The 17,951-nt window shown below is 38.8% G+C and overlaps 1 protein-coding gene across 3 annotated transcripts in view; it reads left to right on the forward strand.

Moving 5' to 3' along the window:
• The first annotated feature begins 719 nt into the window (after window positions 1-719).
• The window catches only part of AKAP9 (A-kinase anchoring protein 9), a 106,203-nt gene continuing 88,971 nt past the window's right edge, over window positions 720-17,951 (forward strand). For all 3 annotated transcript variants that reach the window (XM_053948673.1, XM_053948760.1, XM_053948852.1), the window contains exon 1: window positions 720-922. In XM_053948673.1, coding sequence (XP_053804648.1) covers window positions 875-922 — 48 coding nt within the window. In that variant the 5' untranslated portion in view covers window positions 720-874. The remainder of the gene's footprint in view (window positions 923-17,951) is intronic.

Raw genomic sequence — 17,951 nt, forward strand, 5'->3', positions numbered from 1 at the left:
GTTCTGCATTTGCTGAGGTATAGAAATTGTATGAGCATTTAATTGCCACGTGCCATATTCCCCATTGTGCTTTTAACACACTTCTTCCAGCCCGTCTGGTACGATGAGTGCATGGTAAGTAATTTTAACATGGGGGGCTACACATCCTTTGTTGTCATCCTTGCACAGTCTGCGGCACACGCTCGGGAAGTTCGTTGTATAGCCGAGCCTTAGAGCGAGCCGTAGGATCCCTGCAATTGTGTGAGCCGCGCGCAGGAGGACAACACCTGGAAAATCAGAACTGTCAGAATTAGCCTTCTAGCCAGAGATACGGGATTGGCAGGGCAGCAGAACTCGGGCGCTGCCCGTTCGGAGCCCTGTGTCGCAGTCCAGCGAGCGCCGGGCGCCTCGGCGGTGCTGCTCTTTTGTGGGCAGCGGGAGCCCCCGCCTCTGCCCGCAGGGCGCGGGGGTGTGGACGGGGGTGTGGAGGGGGGTGTGCCCGCCGGTGCCGTCCGCACCCGCTGCCCCCGGCACCGCCGCCGCCCTGTAGGGATCAAACCCGCTCCTCCGGGGGCGGCTCCGGCGGGACTCGGCGGCAGCCGGGCGGGCGGGGGTCGCCGGCGGGCAGAGGCGCCGGGAGCGGCCAGGGCTCGGGGAGGAGGGGCCGCCGGCGGCGGGAGGAGGAGCGGGCGGCCACACGTCACTTTCCCCGGCCGCGTGTTTACGTGGAGCTGAAGATGGCGGCGCCGGTGGCCCCGCCACGGCAGCTGTCGTCGCTGTGAGGCGGGACGGGACCGGACCGGACAGCGAGCGTGTGCGCCCCGGCTGAGAGGAGGGCGCGGGGCGAGCCCCTCCTCGTGCTGCCGGTAACACCCCGCTCTCCCGCACAGACGCCATGGAGGACGAGGAGCGGCTGAAGAAGCTGGAGGCTGGGAAAGCCAAGGTAGGAGGAGGAGGCGGTGGCGTGGCGGGGACACAGCGGGGTGTGGGCGGGAGAGGTTGTCGGCGGGGCCGGGCCGAGCCGCGCGGTGCGGCGGCGGAGCGGGGCTGCGGCAGGGGCTTGGCGCGAGGCCCCGCGGCGAACAAAGCCGCGGGCGGAGGAGGCGCTTTGTGCCGCCCGCCCCGCGCTCCCCCGCCCGCCGCGAGGCCGGGCTGCGCTCCCGGCCGGGCGGTGGGTGCCAGTGCCCGGCGACACCGGCCCCGACACCTGGCATGCCACAGGTGCCAGTCACGGGGCCGGACGGTGACAGCCCGGACAGCGCCCACTGCGGCGCCGGACGGAGGAAGAGGAGAAGGAGCGTTAACCTCATTACCCTTCTCAGTCGTGGCGCGAATCCCGCTTACCTCATAAGCCTGGGAAACCCTGTGAACCTTTAAGGAAGTTTATGAAACCGACAGCTGTTCTCAGTGTGGAACTAATGCCGTGAGAGAGCCTTAGGACGCCGAGGATTAGCGATGCCTCCAGTGGTGCGGTGCGGCGCGGCGCCCGTGCCGGCGGGCTGGGAATGCCGTGACTCACCCGCGGGACCCCGCCGTGTGCGCCGGCACCCCCGGTGCCCGCAGAGCTGCGCGCAGCCGTCACCGCCTCGGGGCTGTCAGGCGGCTCAGACGCTGCTCCGCGGGCTAACCCAAGGGTTAGTCGGGGAGCTTATCATTTTACCCTAAGCATGGCTCAGTACACACCGGCTGCACAGCATTTTGCCTTCTGGGCAGCAGACCAGACTACACTTCAGGAGGACCTCTTTTTAACTTCAGAGAAAGCTCTGGTGTGGTCAACGAGATAAGCTAATTAATGGCATTCTAGATAAAATTAGTGTTTTGGCATTAGGTATCATCTGTTTCTTTCCTGTAATCATAGCTGAATGATAAGAGTTCAGAAGTTGGTCAGTCATTCATGCTAAAGATATGCATGTAACTTGGCAGGAGCTAATAGTACAGGCAAAACGAAGACAAGCTAAAGATGAAACTATGAAACATCATTTTCACATCTTATTTATGTGGGTTGTAGAAAAGATATACTTCATCTGCAAAGTATTGAATAGGTGTTTTGCTGTATTAGTAAAAAACTTCTTAACTTAGTGTGTTTCTGTTTGAGTTTAAAATGTCAGTTGGGAAAATCTCCTAGATGGAGTTGTATGTTTATATAGAAAAACCTGTTCCTTAAATGCTTAGTGAAAGAGTGCACATTATATAGTACTCAGAGTACAACATTAGTACTCTGAGTACAACATTATATAGTACTCAGAAAAGGCACTGGGACAAATTAGATCCTCTGTCACAGATTCGCTAATTATTTTGCAGAAAATTAGAAAGTAGTTAATAAAGAAAGTGGATGAAGTAGATTTGGCAGTATTATAAAGCACAATGAAGAATTTAGATTTTTCTGCCCATGTTGGCCTGGGGTTAACACAGAAAATTAATAACATTTACTGAAAAATGAACCAAAAGACAGGACTCTAGCAGGAATTCAGTGGCTTCCTTCAAACTTTGAGAAAAGACATATACACTTTACTAATTTATTCTGTATTTGGAGGGTACTGTTATAACTTTCACTATTGTTCTAGTTTTTTTCTGTCTAAAACCTAATGCTGTTCTTTGCCTGAAGACTTTAGTATTCTATGCTTTTAAATGTCCCCTGTGATTTAAGTCATTATCACTCTTTAAAAGCTATACATGGTTTATGTGAAAAGAGACTACAAAAGCAATGTGAGTTTTTTCAGATTTTTTTTGTGTTCTGTGTTGCATTTACCCCCTTTTTACATGTGAATGTAAAAATGTGTTGTATAGTGGAGATTAGGTCACAGTCTTTCAGTGACAAATGTCACTGATAAAAGCAGAAAAGAACAAATTGTGTTAGCAGAGAATGAAAGCAGGAGTTACTCCTGCAGATGCTTTTCTCTTTTTCAAGCACATTCACAGTAGTGTAATCAGTGCATCTCCTAAAATTGCTTGGCTCCAATGGATATTTTCTGCAAACCACAGCAACAAGCATCCAGAAAACTTTTAAGCTTTATCACTTGAGAGTTATTTAAATAAAATAGCTGAGAAAATGTGTTTAAGTATATGTGCCAAAAAGTGCAGATATTGCTATACTGCAGACACCTTAAACCATCCACCTGAAATGAGAAACTTTAAATAAGATGTTCCATAAGCTGCAGGATTAATGTAGGTGATTGGGAGTCTGGTGAAAGAGCCAAGTAGATGCCATGAAGGTGGCAGGTACATTGCTAACAGCGGAGTTACTATTTACAATTGAGACCTGGATTCTGGTTTGGTTTGGGTTGGTTTTTTCCTTGTAAAGTTGGCACTGCTAAATCTCAGTGTCTGCATATTAAACCGCATGAACTTGCTTGTAAAGGAACCATTTGGTTGTTTTCTAATATCAGGTAGGTAAATGTGGCATTTGGTTTTGTGTGAATTTATCTACAATGGAACTTCTTCTTGATGTCTTCTAAGACACTGTCCCCCCACATTGATCTTTTGCAGAGAAGTGTATTAAAAGTGGATTTTCTGCAAATTATTTTTTTTCTGAGTCCTCCTTTATTGTTCCTGGAAACGAGAAGCTGCACTGTGAATCTTACCTTGATTGAATAGTGCTAAGTGTACTCAAGTGTGGCAGAATAGGTCTCAGTGTGAACACACAGCCTTTGCCAGTACATAATTTGAAAATTGGAATAAAAAATCTTGATGGAGGCTCACCAATGTTCATGTGTACCTGCTGGTTTTTGGGGACTACACCCTAGTCTGCATTATGAAGCAGTTTGCGCCACATGTTGTTGTTCTGTCTGTTACAAGCCTGCAAAGGCAAGGGTGGCACAAAGTTAAACCCAGTAAATTACACGCTCCTTTTTTCAGACCTGTAGTCATTCATTTTCTTTTGCTGTGAGGTAAATCTGCTGAATATTAACCCAGCCTCTATAAATGTCTGTCTCCCTTCCATTGAAAATGATCTCTCAGTTCCTTTATAGAACTCCCTTCTCCCTCAAACAGGCTGTTTCTTTATCTTATCTCGTGTTGTCATTATGGAAGCAAGAAGAGTGTTTGTTAGAAAGGCCAGTTAAGGCACACAGTGTTAACTGTGATGCACAGTGGAAGGGAGAAGATGTGTGCCAGCAATAGAAATATGGATGCATTCTATAAGGTTAATCAGTGCCCTAAAACACAGTGAAGAAATCCATCAGATGTATTTTGTGCCTTGCTGAGGAGATTCTGGAATATTGTTGATGGCCTGAGATAGTGAATGTGTAAAAAAGGACTACAGAGGATGGTGGTTGAAGATCTTGATATGGCATACTACATGTGGATTCCTGTGTGCACTACTTTGCTTGGAAAGCTCATCTAACATTAAAGAGGGTACTATTTATGGTAGTTGGGTTGGGTATTTTAATTTCATGTATGCATTGAGCAGCTTAGTAACTGGCTTTTCTTATTACGATGTGGGACTGTCTTGATCAGCTTTCAAAACTACAGAGAGTAGTTTGCTAGCTTCAGAATAAAACCACGGTGATTGGATTCCCTTGTCAGAAAGTGGCTGAGGGTATTTTGATATTTTGCTTTTGAAATTTATAAAAATATTTTCATTTCTATGTTCACGGACGCACATGAAAGGCACAGCTATTAGAATTGGCAAAATTGACGTGAAGCTATCAACAGCAAGTTTTATGGAATGATCCACTTTACAGTACTGAAATTTAGTTAGCAAAGTATTTAAATAAGTGTTTAAATTTCTAGTGAGCAAAGGGTACTCCTTATCTGTATGGTTGTTTTTCCTATGGGAGGAGTGAACAAGGGAAAGATACTAATACACTTTGTAAGTTCTCTTGGGTTGCTCTAGGATTTCAGGTCTGATGTTAGAAATACATAATTTAGTGTTTTGTTTTTCAAAGCTTTTATGAATGCTTGAAATACATTATTGCAGTGTTCTAAGAAACTGTGTAATTGTTGGAGAACCTGAAGAAATTAGTGAGTTGGTTTAGTTTAAACACTTGAGAACAGAGGCCGATACTGCTTTTGATCTGTACCAGAAAATCACTGAGCAGATGGAACAGTGATGTCAGTTGGGGAAGCTCTAATGGCTCTCAGTGGACAAGTATTACAGGTTGTATAACTAATTTGGCAAGTTATCTTCACAAATTGAATAGTCAAAAGAAATAATTGCATATTTTGTCATTTGGTCATGCATGTATTTCAGATGGCTGAAGATGAAAATTATATGTATTATTAAAATAGCATTGTCTAAGAGTCTGGGAATGTTTGCTGTTTGCATTGCTATATCTTTCTTTTGTGAGGGGAGAAAAAGATTTTCCTCACTCTTCTCTAGCCTCTTTGGACTGAGTAGTTTTGGGAGTCTCAAGGAAAGGTGTTGATACTTTGGGTTTTTTTTAAATAAAACACTCAAGCAAACATGGAATAATTATGTGACTCAGTGATAAAAGCTCTAATTTAAATCCCCCAGAAGAACTTAAAGTATAGATTGTGTATAAAACACAGTCCTTTTAAACTCCCTGTAATTTACCTGAAGAGGAAAAAAGGCAGTATCTCAGTAGTTATTAGAGTTTTTCATAACTGAAGTCACAGATCACAGAATATTCTGGATTGAAAGGGGCCTACAAGGATCATCAAGTTCAACTCTTAAGTGACTTAGGATAGTTACATATGGGGATTGAACCCACAACCTTGGTGCTATCAGGTCCATGCTCTACCCAATTGACATAATTTAAGGGTCCATGAAATTAAATAGATTTAAAACTTAGATGCTATTAAATAGCTGCGCTGTTAACACATCATCTTTTGCTTTCAAGTGTAGACTGTTCATTTTGTTTATCCTGTCTGCCTCAAATAACTTGAGCAAAAATAATCAGAATTATGGAGGAATTCACTTTTCAGTCTCCATTTTCCTACTCTGCTTTTCTTTTAAAAGAAGTCATATTTGCCATATCACAAAGTGCTGATTTCATCATAAAGCCTTAGTCATTGTGGTCACTCTTCATAAATTATGGATGGAAGAAGCTTTTTGAGGTAAAAGTTCACAGCATGGCAGCAGTGCTTTCTCTATCTGAAGATGTTGGTGTGTATTAACAGACAGGACAGGAAACAACTGGATCTTTCAAGAGTTTCCTGGAAAGGTGTGGGAAGGCTTTGGCTTGAGAGTACAGTGAAACTGAAAAAATACCATAATACTATATTTTAAAGAACTCCTTTTCTTGCACATGAAAATCCTCAGAAATCTGTATCAAATCTCTATCTAGTTCCTAGGCATTCTTTTGTTGTACTGCAAAGCTGTTGCTTTTTCTAGGTCCTTCTGAACTTGTGGGGTTTGATTTCTTTTCGTTTACAGGTTTCAATCTGCTTGCTCCAATATGCATCTCTGTCAATTTTAAATGCAAATAATAGAAGGTATGTGGAATTGCCTGTGTATATTTTGATTATGAACATGAGTAAGCTTAAAAGCTTACTTTGTGTTGCAGAGAAAATCACAGATGTAAGGACTGAACATTGCCCTGGAGAGAACATATGTGGTTTTAAAACTTTTTTGAGTAAAAGAAGATAGGACAGAAATTGAGTAGAGGTGAGAAAGGAGCAAAGTGTGAGGTGTTCAGCTTGTTGTGCATGCATTTATTTTTGTTCAAAACAGTGGATATCTAGGTTGTATTGTAGAAAAAAATACATACATTTGAGATATAAATACATTCAGTCTAGATAATTGATTGCTACTGGGGTGATACATAAGCTTGGATGAGGGATCAAATGGAAATATGTGAGACCATTCTCTAGACACATTTTATGCCTAATAGCAGAAAAATTAGTATGATTAGTTTAATTTTTCTTTTGAGGTTGATAGGATACCAGCTCATTACAGTTTACTCAGTGTTCTTTTTTTTTTTTTTGCTTTGAAGAAATAAAATGAAAGTTTGATTTTTTTGTGGACTCTATTAGGTATTTGTTAAAAAAATAAAAGGTACTTCAATTGAAATCTGGGATTTCAACTCTCTTTTAAATTGAAACTACTAGAAGCTTTCCTGTTTCCGAGTGTGGGGTTTTTTCATGTTATTTTGACATCCATTTCCCTCATTCCAGAGATCTGTTCTTGCTTTTGATATAGGGCTTAATTATTGGTTTTAGATGTTTTTATAAATGTGCCCTTTTGTTGACGTCTTTAAAGTAGCTCTCTACTTTCCAATAGTGGTGCAAGGTAGAACAAGCTGTAATTTATACTTGTTTTCTTCTGTGAATGCAGAGAAATATCACTTCAAAATAACCTTTCTTCTTTTGCCAGCTTAGAGAAAATTGTTCTTTAATCCAAAATGCTAATGAATTTCACAAAAATAGAGAAATAAGTCAATGCAGTATTGTTAATAGCACTGTGCAAGCAAGAAATGGCATTGTAAAACTGCAGTTTAAAATGTTTTGTTGTTCCTTGTGTAAGGAGAAGGAATTACAGAAAAGAAAGCACAAAGTTGCTCTTTGCCTACTTTCAAGACTTTCTTTGTTTTAATGTGAGTCTCTCATTTCTGTGGTCTTCTTTCCAACTACTTGTTTTCTTAGTGTGCATGTTGCAATAGCAAAACAGAGATGACTGCAACATTTATTTCCTTGTTATAACTAGAATCTAGAAAAGTTTGTTTGTTGGTACTTATTTAGAAATAAGCTTGATCACCACCACAGATTAATTCTAAAGGATTTTTACTAAAGTGTATCTGATACTCAAAGGAAATTAGACTTTTTGGCATATGTACGTGTTGCAAGAAAATCCTGTTTTTTTTCCTGACAGGGAATAACCAAACAATCAGTTGCTTTTAAATATTGACGTACAAAGTTATTAACTATAGAATAATACGTGGTTTCTCTAGCATCTTAGAGTTTGGAATAGTGAAAAACCTGATGAAAATGAGGACAAAAGAAAATAAGGTTGTTGAAGTAGGTCCAACTTTGTTGAGCTACTGTATATTGCAACATAAGATTATATACTAGTAACACAATTGTTGAGAATCCTAATTTAGGGTCTGAAAGGTCTGTCTTAAATATCTGCCCCACAGAGACAGATTTCAAGGTATTTCTGTGTATTTGTTGCAAAATAATTTTGTTACAGATACATGCTGGCATGTCACTTTGAATTTGGAAAAATAAATGTACCACAGTTCAACAAAACACAATTCATAATTGCAGTCTTTTAACTGCTATGCTGAAACATAAGTAGTTCTTGAAACTTATGTTGATGAGACACTTGTCTGTTGACTGCAAAGAGTTGGCACACCCTATTGTGTTGATGGTTCTGGTGCTCCTGTTTATGGAAGGAAATCTTTGGGAATCTTTTTTCTCCCTTGATTTCTTGAGAAGCCAACATTTTATAACTACTTTTCCTACAACTAGTGGAGAAAGGACTGAACAATTAATAAAAATGTTCAGATTTTTTAGAATTCTTAGTTTCTTGGACGTATTGAATGATTTCTCCTGCTTCTCTCCTCTTCTAAAAAGGAGCCCCAGCAAGCTTCCAGATGGAGCAAATTCAACAGTTGTCAGCTGGGCAAAGGAATGTGAGACTCTAGATACCAAACACTAAGTTGAGGGTAGTGAGGGAGTGATCAAATCCCAGTTGTAACAACACTGAGTTGTAACATCATGGCAAAACAAAGAAGAGGTGGTCTATTGGACTATGCTTCTAAATCTCAAAACAGGAAGGAATTTTAAAATTCTTGACAATGGGAGATAATAATGATAAAGAGAATATATACCATTTTTGTGATATTTTTAGAGGAAAGCCTAGATTTTATGAAAACTGTGCTGCTGTGGCAAAATTACAGGATATCTCTAAGACTATGATAGCAAGCAAGACCCAAGAAGATTGATGGAGTAAAAGAGATGGAGTAGATGGGATTGTTCTGGCACTGAACATGTTTCTGTGCAAATATTGATCAAACAGGTGTTCCAGAGAATAAGCAGAGTTAATTGCATAACAGTTTATTCAAATCTGAGTTCAGTGGTAGGCTGTAATTTGATAGAAGTGGTTATCCCTTAATCCTGGCTTTGTTTGCTGACCTTTTGTCATTAAACTCTTCTCTTCGAAGAAACCTCCAGTATTCAACCACAAAACAAGGGAAAAATATTCAAGTATTTCTAAATCCATCTAGATTGTCTAAGGGAGGTAACTGGTTTAACGTAAAACCTATATATTTGCATTGAGAATATATATTTTCAATTAAAAGGTATATAGGAGAAATGTCTTACTATAACAGGCAGTGCTTAATAACAGTGATAAGAAAACCCTTTCTGGGTCTGTTCAATTGTATGCTGTGTTAGCTAGCCTAGTTTGCTGTGTTAAAAGAAATAAAGGATGTCCTGATACAAGAATCCTTAAAGATGGATGTGTTAGATTTTCTTCATTATTTGGAATATATTCTAGGAATTCAATTTAGCTTCCTTAAAAAAAAAAAAAAAAAAAGAAAAAAACACTAAAACAAGACTCCACAGACAAGTGCAGTTTTGTGAGCAATATCAATGTCTTCATGAGCTTGCTTTTCTCATAATTCAGCAGCGTGCAAAAAGTGATAAAAGCCTGTCAAAATAGTACAAGCCTGTCAAGCCTTGCACACTGAGCATGAAATTCATGCAGTTGGTTCTTCCCTTATATCTACTCAGCTCCTCACAGAGCTGTCTCTCTCTCACAAGCTGCGGTTTGTGGGCTTTATTCTCACTCTGTCCATTCAGTGCCAGACTTGCCACATTGTGAGAATTAACGTAAAAGTGATATAAACAAGGTGGGAAAATGGTGAAGCACAACTGAGTTTGACTTGTTCTGAAATATTTACAATTTAGTAAAAAGAAAAGAATCTAAACATTTCTTAAAATGAAAATTTTTGTTCAATTTCTGTAGGGAGTTGAAGCACGGAGATGGCCAATGTGTATGAATAATTGCTTAAAAATGTATCTAAATTCTCCAGAATTTCTGCTTTTGACAACTTGAACACAATGTTCCTCAAAAGATTGCATTGACAACTGGATGGAAGTCATCACATCACTTGTTTTTTTTAACAAGGAATGGCTATCAGTTCCTGCTTAGCATGAACTGAATTTAAGCAATTGATCTGTATCTGAAAAGCTGATTGTCTTGTTGCCAAAGATGTAACCTCTCAGATTCTGTGCCAGCTGGCACTTGTCAAGTTGAAAAAAATTATGATCTTGTGTTGGTTATTAATAAAGCCTTATTTAGACAGAGTCTGTTCATTCTAAAGGTGCCTCCTTCCTTTAGACTTCTTGGTTAATGAGAAATTAGATGCAAAAACAACTCTTGAGATCTTGCTCTGCCTTTACATGTTTTCTCTACCTGTTGGGTTTCTCTCAGTTTTTGATCTTTAAATATCTCTGTCGCAACTACATTTTTCCTAAAGAGGACACTGTGGAGAGGAAGAATGTAGATGTATTCTACATAAATGCAACTAAATTATTTCCTCTTAGGATGAAAAAGTTAAATTTACATGAATCAGGATAATGTAAACAGTGCATAGAGACTTAAAGTAAATCAATGGTTTATGCTTTTTCTAACATCCAGAAATACTTTTGTTGGCCCTTCTCAGCCAATACCTAATAAATTCTTCTTCCTCATTTAGTATAATGACTAAATGTTACCATGCAGGAGGAAGGACAAATATGCATTGTTAGGTAATGCAGGACTTCTGTTGATCAGGAAAAACATGCTGTGGGCTGCAGCCCCTTTCTTGAAGCATCAGCACAAATGACAAATGCTTTTGTGGTTCAAGTTTTCTTGCATTAGCTACCTAAAGAAGTCTGGACAAAGCTTCGTCAGATACAGATTCTCTCCACACAGTTCTTTATGTGTTGCAGTATTGTTGCATCTTTAAAGCTCTGTGCTCTAGAAATGGTATTTTTTAAAGTTAACTGATTAGAATTTGCAGTTGAATAATTGCAGTGTGTTGTGGAAGGAGGAACTATGGGAGCTGGAATGGAGTATTGATTAGGATCCCACAGGATGTAGTTGTTGCCTGACTACAATTTTCTGTAGATGTGTCAGGATTTTTGTTGTGGGATTCTAATCAGTATTCGTGATTTTTGAGAAACAGTTGATTATCCCCAACCGTGGCTCCCTGGAAGCCACATTGATGCTTGATAATACACTGTAACCACAGCTGCAGTTATCCTGATGTTACCAGTAAGACTCTGTATATGCTCATTAGGGAGTCTCAAAAGACTGGCAAAGACTGCTCTTTAAATAAAATGGACTTCTCTGAATGAATTGTCAACATTAAGGTCCTTGGGGATCTGCACAACTGTTAATAGGAGACCCCCTTTAGGTAACTACGGCTAATCTGACAGAACTTGCTGAAAGTGTTAAAGATTTTTGACACTGTGTGACATCATCTTATAAGCAAACTAAATACTTGGTTAACATACAGTCATCATTTCATGTTACAAATTAATAGAAAATTTGGCTTAGCATTATTTGTTTTAATGGTTTACTCTCAAAGTAGGTGGTCATTCAGTCTTCCACAAAGCCTGTGTCACTCAGTATTTACATTATTAGCTGTGGAAAGAATGTGTGTTTTTATGTACACAGTACTAAACTGAAGTGGGTGGCAAACCCACTTCATGGTAAAGATGGTAAAGAGGCTTAGACTTCAAAATAATCTGGTGTAAAAGGATGTGGAAGCAGCACTCAAGGCTTTTTTTGCTTCTTTGTGGTAAGGACTGTCCTTGGGCTTTCCAGATCCCGGAGTTTAATGGCAGAATTGGAAGGCTGATGTATTGTCCACTGTACAGGTCAAACTGGGGACCACTTAAGCAATTTTGATGTATAAACATTTATGGGACTGAGTACAATGCATTGTACAGTGCTATTGTTCCAAGGCTGTTTCCTTGCCCATCTTTCAAAGGTCATTGCTTTCAGAGATTTCAAATGAAGCAGGAGGAAAAAAGCAAACATCAGCTCCATATTCAAGGAGCGTGACAAGGAGTATCAGGATCTGTAGGCAGGTCAGCCTGGCTGTAGTGCCTGGGAAGATGATGGAGCAGATCCTCCTGGAACCTGTGTTCAGGCATAGGAAGGCCAAGAGTGTGATTGCAATTTATCAAGGTTATGTTAATTGTCCTCTGTGATAAACTGAATGTCTCAGTAGATGGGGAGAGAATGGTGATGTTGTTTACCTTGACTTTAGGAAGGCATTTGATGTGATCTCTGTTTGTAAAACGGGAGGTAGGTGGTCTGTAAGGTAGGCAGAAAATTAGCTGGACTGCTCTGCTCAGATTGCTGAAGCAAAGTCCAGCTGGTGGTAAGTATTGTTCTTCAGGTGTACAGTTGGATATTTTGTAAATGACCTACAGAATTGGGGGGAGTGTGCCTTCTGTGTGCTCATGGATGATACTGCCTTAGTGAGAGATTAATGAATTGAGGCATAGGACTTCTTATCAAAAACACTTTGAAAGTCTGAAAGAACAGGCTGGCAGAAAACTCAGGAAATCTTAGCAGCATGAAAGATGGCAGAGGAAAGTTCACACACTTTCCCATTGGCAGAAAAGAGGATTTTAAAATTCCATTTCATTACAGGGCTGTAAAAGTAGCCTTCAGAATATTCCTTCAGTGACTAAAAGAGGTGATATTGTGTGATCCACTTTCAAGTCAGGAAGGGATCCTGCATTTCTCAGTAGTGGCTAGCCAGTGTAGTTTTCATATCCTGAAACAGGAGGAGGACTCCCAGATTTGATTTCTGCCTACATCCCAATTTTGGAATATTTTTTGTTCTCACTACTTCTTTAAGCCAAATTGTGCTTTTCTAATGTGGTCAGCTTGGGTAGGTAATATTCTTGGGTTTTACCTGAAGCAAGGTAAGAATAACTTGAGGAACAGAATTATGTTGTTTGATAGCATCATAGCTGTTATCCTGGATGATAATGGGTGGATGTGATCAAATACTGATCAAGAAACTAAGGTTCTGTTTAACATCTCTCCTGTTCCCCCCCATGTAATTATTTCATTGCAGCATATATTGGGGTGGTGGGAGAATGGAGGAAATAGACACAAGTTTATTTTTCCCAAGCAGCCGCAATAAGATAATCCTTTGTGTTGGGAAAATCACATTCAAATACTTGATTTCACAGTGCCAGATTAGGCGCAATATAAAGCTAATTAAAAAATACAAATAAATAGGCATATACTCAGTGCTATACTATATTTTAAGGAGCTGAGTAAATCTGCAACAAAAGTATTATATAAAAACTGCATTTTTCTGATCTAATGCGGTAAGATGACTAGCAATTAAGATAATTTATGATACTGTATCATTCAGTCCATGCTCCCTAAAATAAGTCTTTATTTTTAGGTGTTATCTTCATCTATTTAGGTTGGGGGAAAACACCTCTTGAACTTGGACTATAATGTCCATGTAACTAGTTGTGTGAGGAAAATGGATTTCAAGTGTTTTACAAGAAACCCACTTGAAGTAATGTACAGAATGCTATAAAACAAGTGAAAGTGAATTTATTATGGGGATTTTTCTTTGGTTGAAAACTTACAGATTTTGCTCATAATTATTTCTTACATAAATGCATGTAAGGAATAAGATAAATGAGTCTGGTGATGCTCAAAATCAAATAAAGTATAAGTAATTTTTATTTAGGATACCATTATTAGAAACATGAGAATCAATACTTTGCTTCTCAAAGCTTTTTATTTTCTTATTTCATAGTTTTAATGTTAATAGTTCAGTCTTTATAAAAATGAAAAATGTCAACCTTAACTTTTAAACATGTAAGACAATAAGTGGAATAAAGTGTGTGTGTTACATACAAACTTGCAGGTTGCCAGTAATTTGATTGACAATCATAGTGTGGAGTTACTGGCAACTGTTGCTTCTGCATACTTTTGTATTTTTAGAGTTGCCTTCTAACTGGCAGGCACAGATGGCCATAGGTTATGATTTTTGTGTGTTTCTGAATTAAATATAACATTTATATGGTATTTTAAATTTCATTGTCTCAATATCTTGTGTTAATTGGGAAGTGAGAGTGTGGGATTTTTAGAACTAATAAGAACATTTGTTCTCATTAAGCAGTCAGTGTTATTTTGTGGTAGTAGAAGTTGTTTAAAGTTTTCTTGAAAAAAATTACTCAGATTTGGCGCCTTTATCATGCTGATAATAAAGAATGTTCTAGCCACAAAGAGTAAGTTGTTTCAGTGGTATTAAAGTCAAAAGACCATAAAGTATTTAGGACTGCTCTTACCTAGAGTTTAAAATGCTTTTAGAGAAACCGTGTGAACTTCTGTTTGAAATACCAGGCTTGTTCTGCTTGTCTTTGAAGTTCAGTGTGGTGTATAACTTTTTTCCCTTTTCAGATTCCTGTTAAAAATGAGGGATAAAGTCTGTATTCTAGGATGTGATAAATTGCAGTTATGTGTGTTTAATACAAAGAAAATGATAATTGAGAAGCAAAATTAGCACCTACGAGATATTAAAATAATTTCCCTTTTACCAGAACCAGACTTGCCTCTTTCCATCCATTGTTACCAAAATTTAGATTGAAATCTAGCCTTGCTTTGAGCTCAAGAAAAAGATAGACTCACTTTTTCACTGCCTTACCATCTCAGAAATGTTTTCTTAAGGTTGTTTTTTGGGGAAGAAGGGCAGCACAGGAAGAAAATTACAGAATAAGGCAGAAATTTGCTAACCACCTGATTGCTTCTAGTATTTAATTACATAGTTCCATTGCTTTTTAGACTGTACCTATTCTGTAAGACATTTCTTTTGACTTGAGTATTTTTAAGACCTAAATATAGTGGAATTAACATGCTTATATGCTTAACCGTGTTACTGCATTGCAGTTGTTTTCTTAGTTACCCTCTAACAACTCCAAGGGATTAATTAAAGGCGTCTCCAGCTGTTGATTTAACTATATTTAGTCAAACAGCTGATACAACTATATACTTATTAAAGAACAGGTGTAAAACCAGTTGCTTTAAGAATAAATAAATTGAAGTTACTACATAAGCAATAGTCAGATTGTTAGTAAATTTATTTTGGTGATACATACCAATATCTGTCTGATGACTCTGCTGCTTTCCAGAAATTGAAATTCTGAATAGATTCATGTTTTAATGTGTATATTTAGCCTCTAAGTTGCTAGTATGCTGTAAAATAAATGTTTGGGGCTTATTTTTTTTCTTAAGCCTGACTGATGCTCGCTATCTGTGAAAATCCATTACTTCTTTTTGTATTTCGTGTGGTCTGTGACATATTCATCTTTATAGTTTATTTAAATATTTAATTGTGAACAGTTCATGAAGTATGATTCTGCAAGTAAGAATGAGAAAATTGATCCTATTTGTAACTCACTGGACTTCACTGGGTCTGTAGACATCAACTGCAGTAAATGTAAAGCCTAACCCTACAATTTTGTTGAATGAAACACAATATTGAAAGAAATAGCGGACATAAAATTGCAACCTAATACATAGTTTTAATGCTTAAGTGCTTTTTGCCTTCTGTTCAAGAGGCAGCCTTGTGAAGCCTTGTTTCACAAGGCTGAATTCATGAAGAATTGAGTGGGAGAAAAGTACTAAAAATCTTAAACATATTTGTAATTGTACAACCTTACAAAAATGTCAATGCAGAAACTTGCTAAGGAGTTCACCTTTAGGAAATAGTGTACTAATTATGGCTTCTGTCTAATTATTTTTCTGTCAAGTGTGGTTTGTAGGCAATTATTTGATCTGTTTCAAAGGCTTTGAGATGTGATACCTTTTGCAAGTTCCAGGCATTTTTGGTTATTTGTTAGTTGTTTGCTTTTGTTTTACCTGTATCTTCATCTGATCAGATTTATTGAGCACAAGCTTTGTCTTGATTGCTGTGTATGACTTAAGCCAGTAGAAACACACAGCAATCTACCTTCCATTTCGATGGTGTCATGTATCATGTGTACCCCGCCTAATTTAGTCTACTACATGCCACCAGTGGCTTAGTTTTATTAGTCAAGAAATTCTTAAGTTTTAACACAATATCTGGCAATTTTGAATTTTGGCAACTTTTCATTAAGGTGGAGGGATATCATGTTGTTACACATCAAGACCGTGATAGGTAGGGTCTCCTTTTGGAGCTCAAAAATTTTATGTATTATTCTGCCTGTCACAGCCTCTACCACTTACTGTTCAGCTTTTAAGTGCTACTAAGATATGATCATTTGTTAGCTTGACTTAAAGAGAGAATCAAATTTTCTGTGCACTTTCTAAAGTCTGTCTTTTGTTTGTGTCAGCAAAGCATATCACATCCTGTGCTTTCATTCATAGGAAACTGATACTAAGATCATAGTGTAGACTTATGTACACCTTTAAAACAGCAGCTGTTTCAGTTAATAGAATCTCATCTACGTTTACATCTTGTTTAGGGTCCTGCACTTCCTTCTTAAATGGATGCCACAGCTGAAATTACCCATAGCCTTATGTGGATACCAGAACACCTCAGAAAAGTGCCTGAAGATAAATATTGATACTTTTGTTTCTAAAGGATGGTGGGATAACGTGTTCATACAGTCCAGTGAATGGTACTGTAACTGTATGGAAAACAATTAATGCTTTCAGACTATCTAAATCTAATATTAGGATGAACTTCTAAGAATGAATTAATATATAAAGCCATCTTCTGGGTGCAGATTTTCAAAAGACTTTAGTGAGATGTGAAGGATGACATGGCAAAGCAGTGAAGTATTCTAGTTCGAAGATTAGTGGAAAGCATCATAAAACTTATTAAAAACTCACCATTTAGCAAAGCAGTAAAACCTTTCTTCCCTCATTCTTTTATGAAAGTTTAAATAATTGGTAACATTTGTATCACCATTATTGACAGAACTTTAGCTCTGGCCTGGAATTTACTTGCTATGGCAAGTTGGATTATTTTAGAAAAGCTTAGGGAGTGGAGGAAGAAACATTTTTCTTTAACATGTCTGTGAATCCATTTGTTAACATTATGATAAGTCCTCCTACTTCCCCACCTCCCCTCCAAATTTTGTTTCAAAAGGTTTTGGGACACTGAAGACTTGACTTTGTGCCATTTGGGGTTTTTTCAGCCTAGCTGAAGAATATTTCAGGATCCACTTCTTAATTAAAAGTTGGTGTTAAACAGAACCTAGTGGAGCAAGAGTTTGTTTCTGTTGATGCATAACTCTTTTGCCTTCCTGTTGTTACTGAGCCTCTGAAACTTGGCAAAAGTAACTGATAGACATTGCCTTTTGAGACAGCACCCAACTGGTGATCCTCTTCATTTCATGAAGAGTAAATGAGACTTGGTTTTATGTCAGCGCCTTTAGCCTGGATGGCCAAAGATCCTAATGTTTTAGGCTTCAAGTATGGATGATCTGTGTTTTTTGTAGAAAGCAGCATGAAACAAGCTTCTGTTGCCCTCTCATTTTTGTCTCTAACAGCTTGTCCCAATCCAGTTATTTCCTCTTGACTTTGGGGGCATTCAGTACCAGGGTGGGTCAGATGATTTTTTTGGCCCTCAATATCACCAGAGAGGCAGCATTCAGTATGAGAAGAGTAAAATTAAAAAGTAACTAGGATCAGTATATAAATCATTAGGTACAAGCAGTTTAGTTAAAGGCCAGTTGAGCAATTTTTTTAGAAGTTACTTTGAGGCATTGCTTTTGTTGAAGCAATCCAGCATTGAAATGTGCTTGGTATACTTGTGTCAGTCATTGTAATCTGACTTAGAGTGAATTTTCATGCACTTAACTTCCATTCTGTGTCCAGAAAATAACCCAGCTGTAATGAACTTATCTGGTCCTAGATCTGTTCCTATTTAAACTCTTGGGATGGGGAAGAGCAGACCAGATCAGAACCACACTAATTCTGAGGCTTTCCATCTCACAGTGCCATCTGGCGGGGTTCATTCCAGTTCAGCGCCCTTGGTAATTAGTGCTGCCAACAGTACTCTTAACTTGATAAAGACTAAAAAGAATTGCCTGAGGTGCTGTTC

Source organism: Vidua chalybeata, chromosome 1, assembly GCF_026979565.1.
Source record: "Vidua chalybeata isolate OUT-0048 chromosome 1, bVidCha1 merged haplotype, whole genome shotgun sequence".
NCBI classification, from domain to species: domain Eukaryota; kingdom Metazoa; phylum Chordata; class Aves; order Passeriformes; family Viduidae; genus Vidua; species Vidua chalybeata.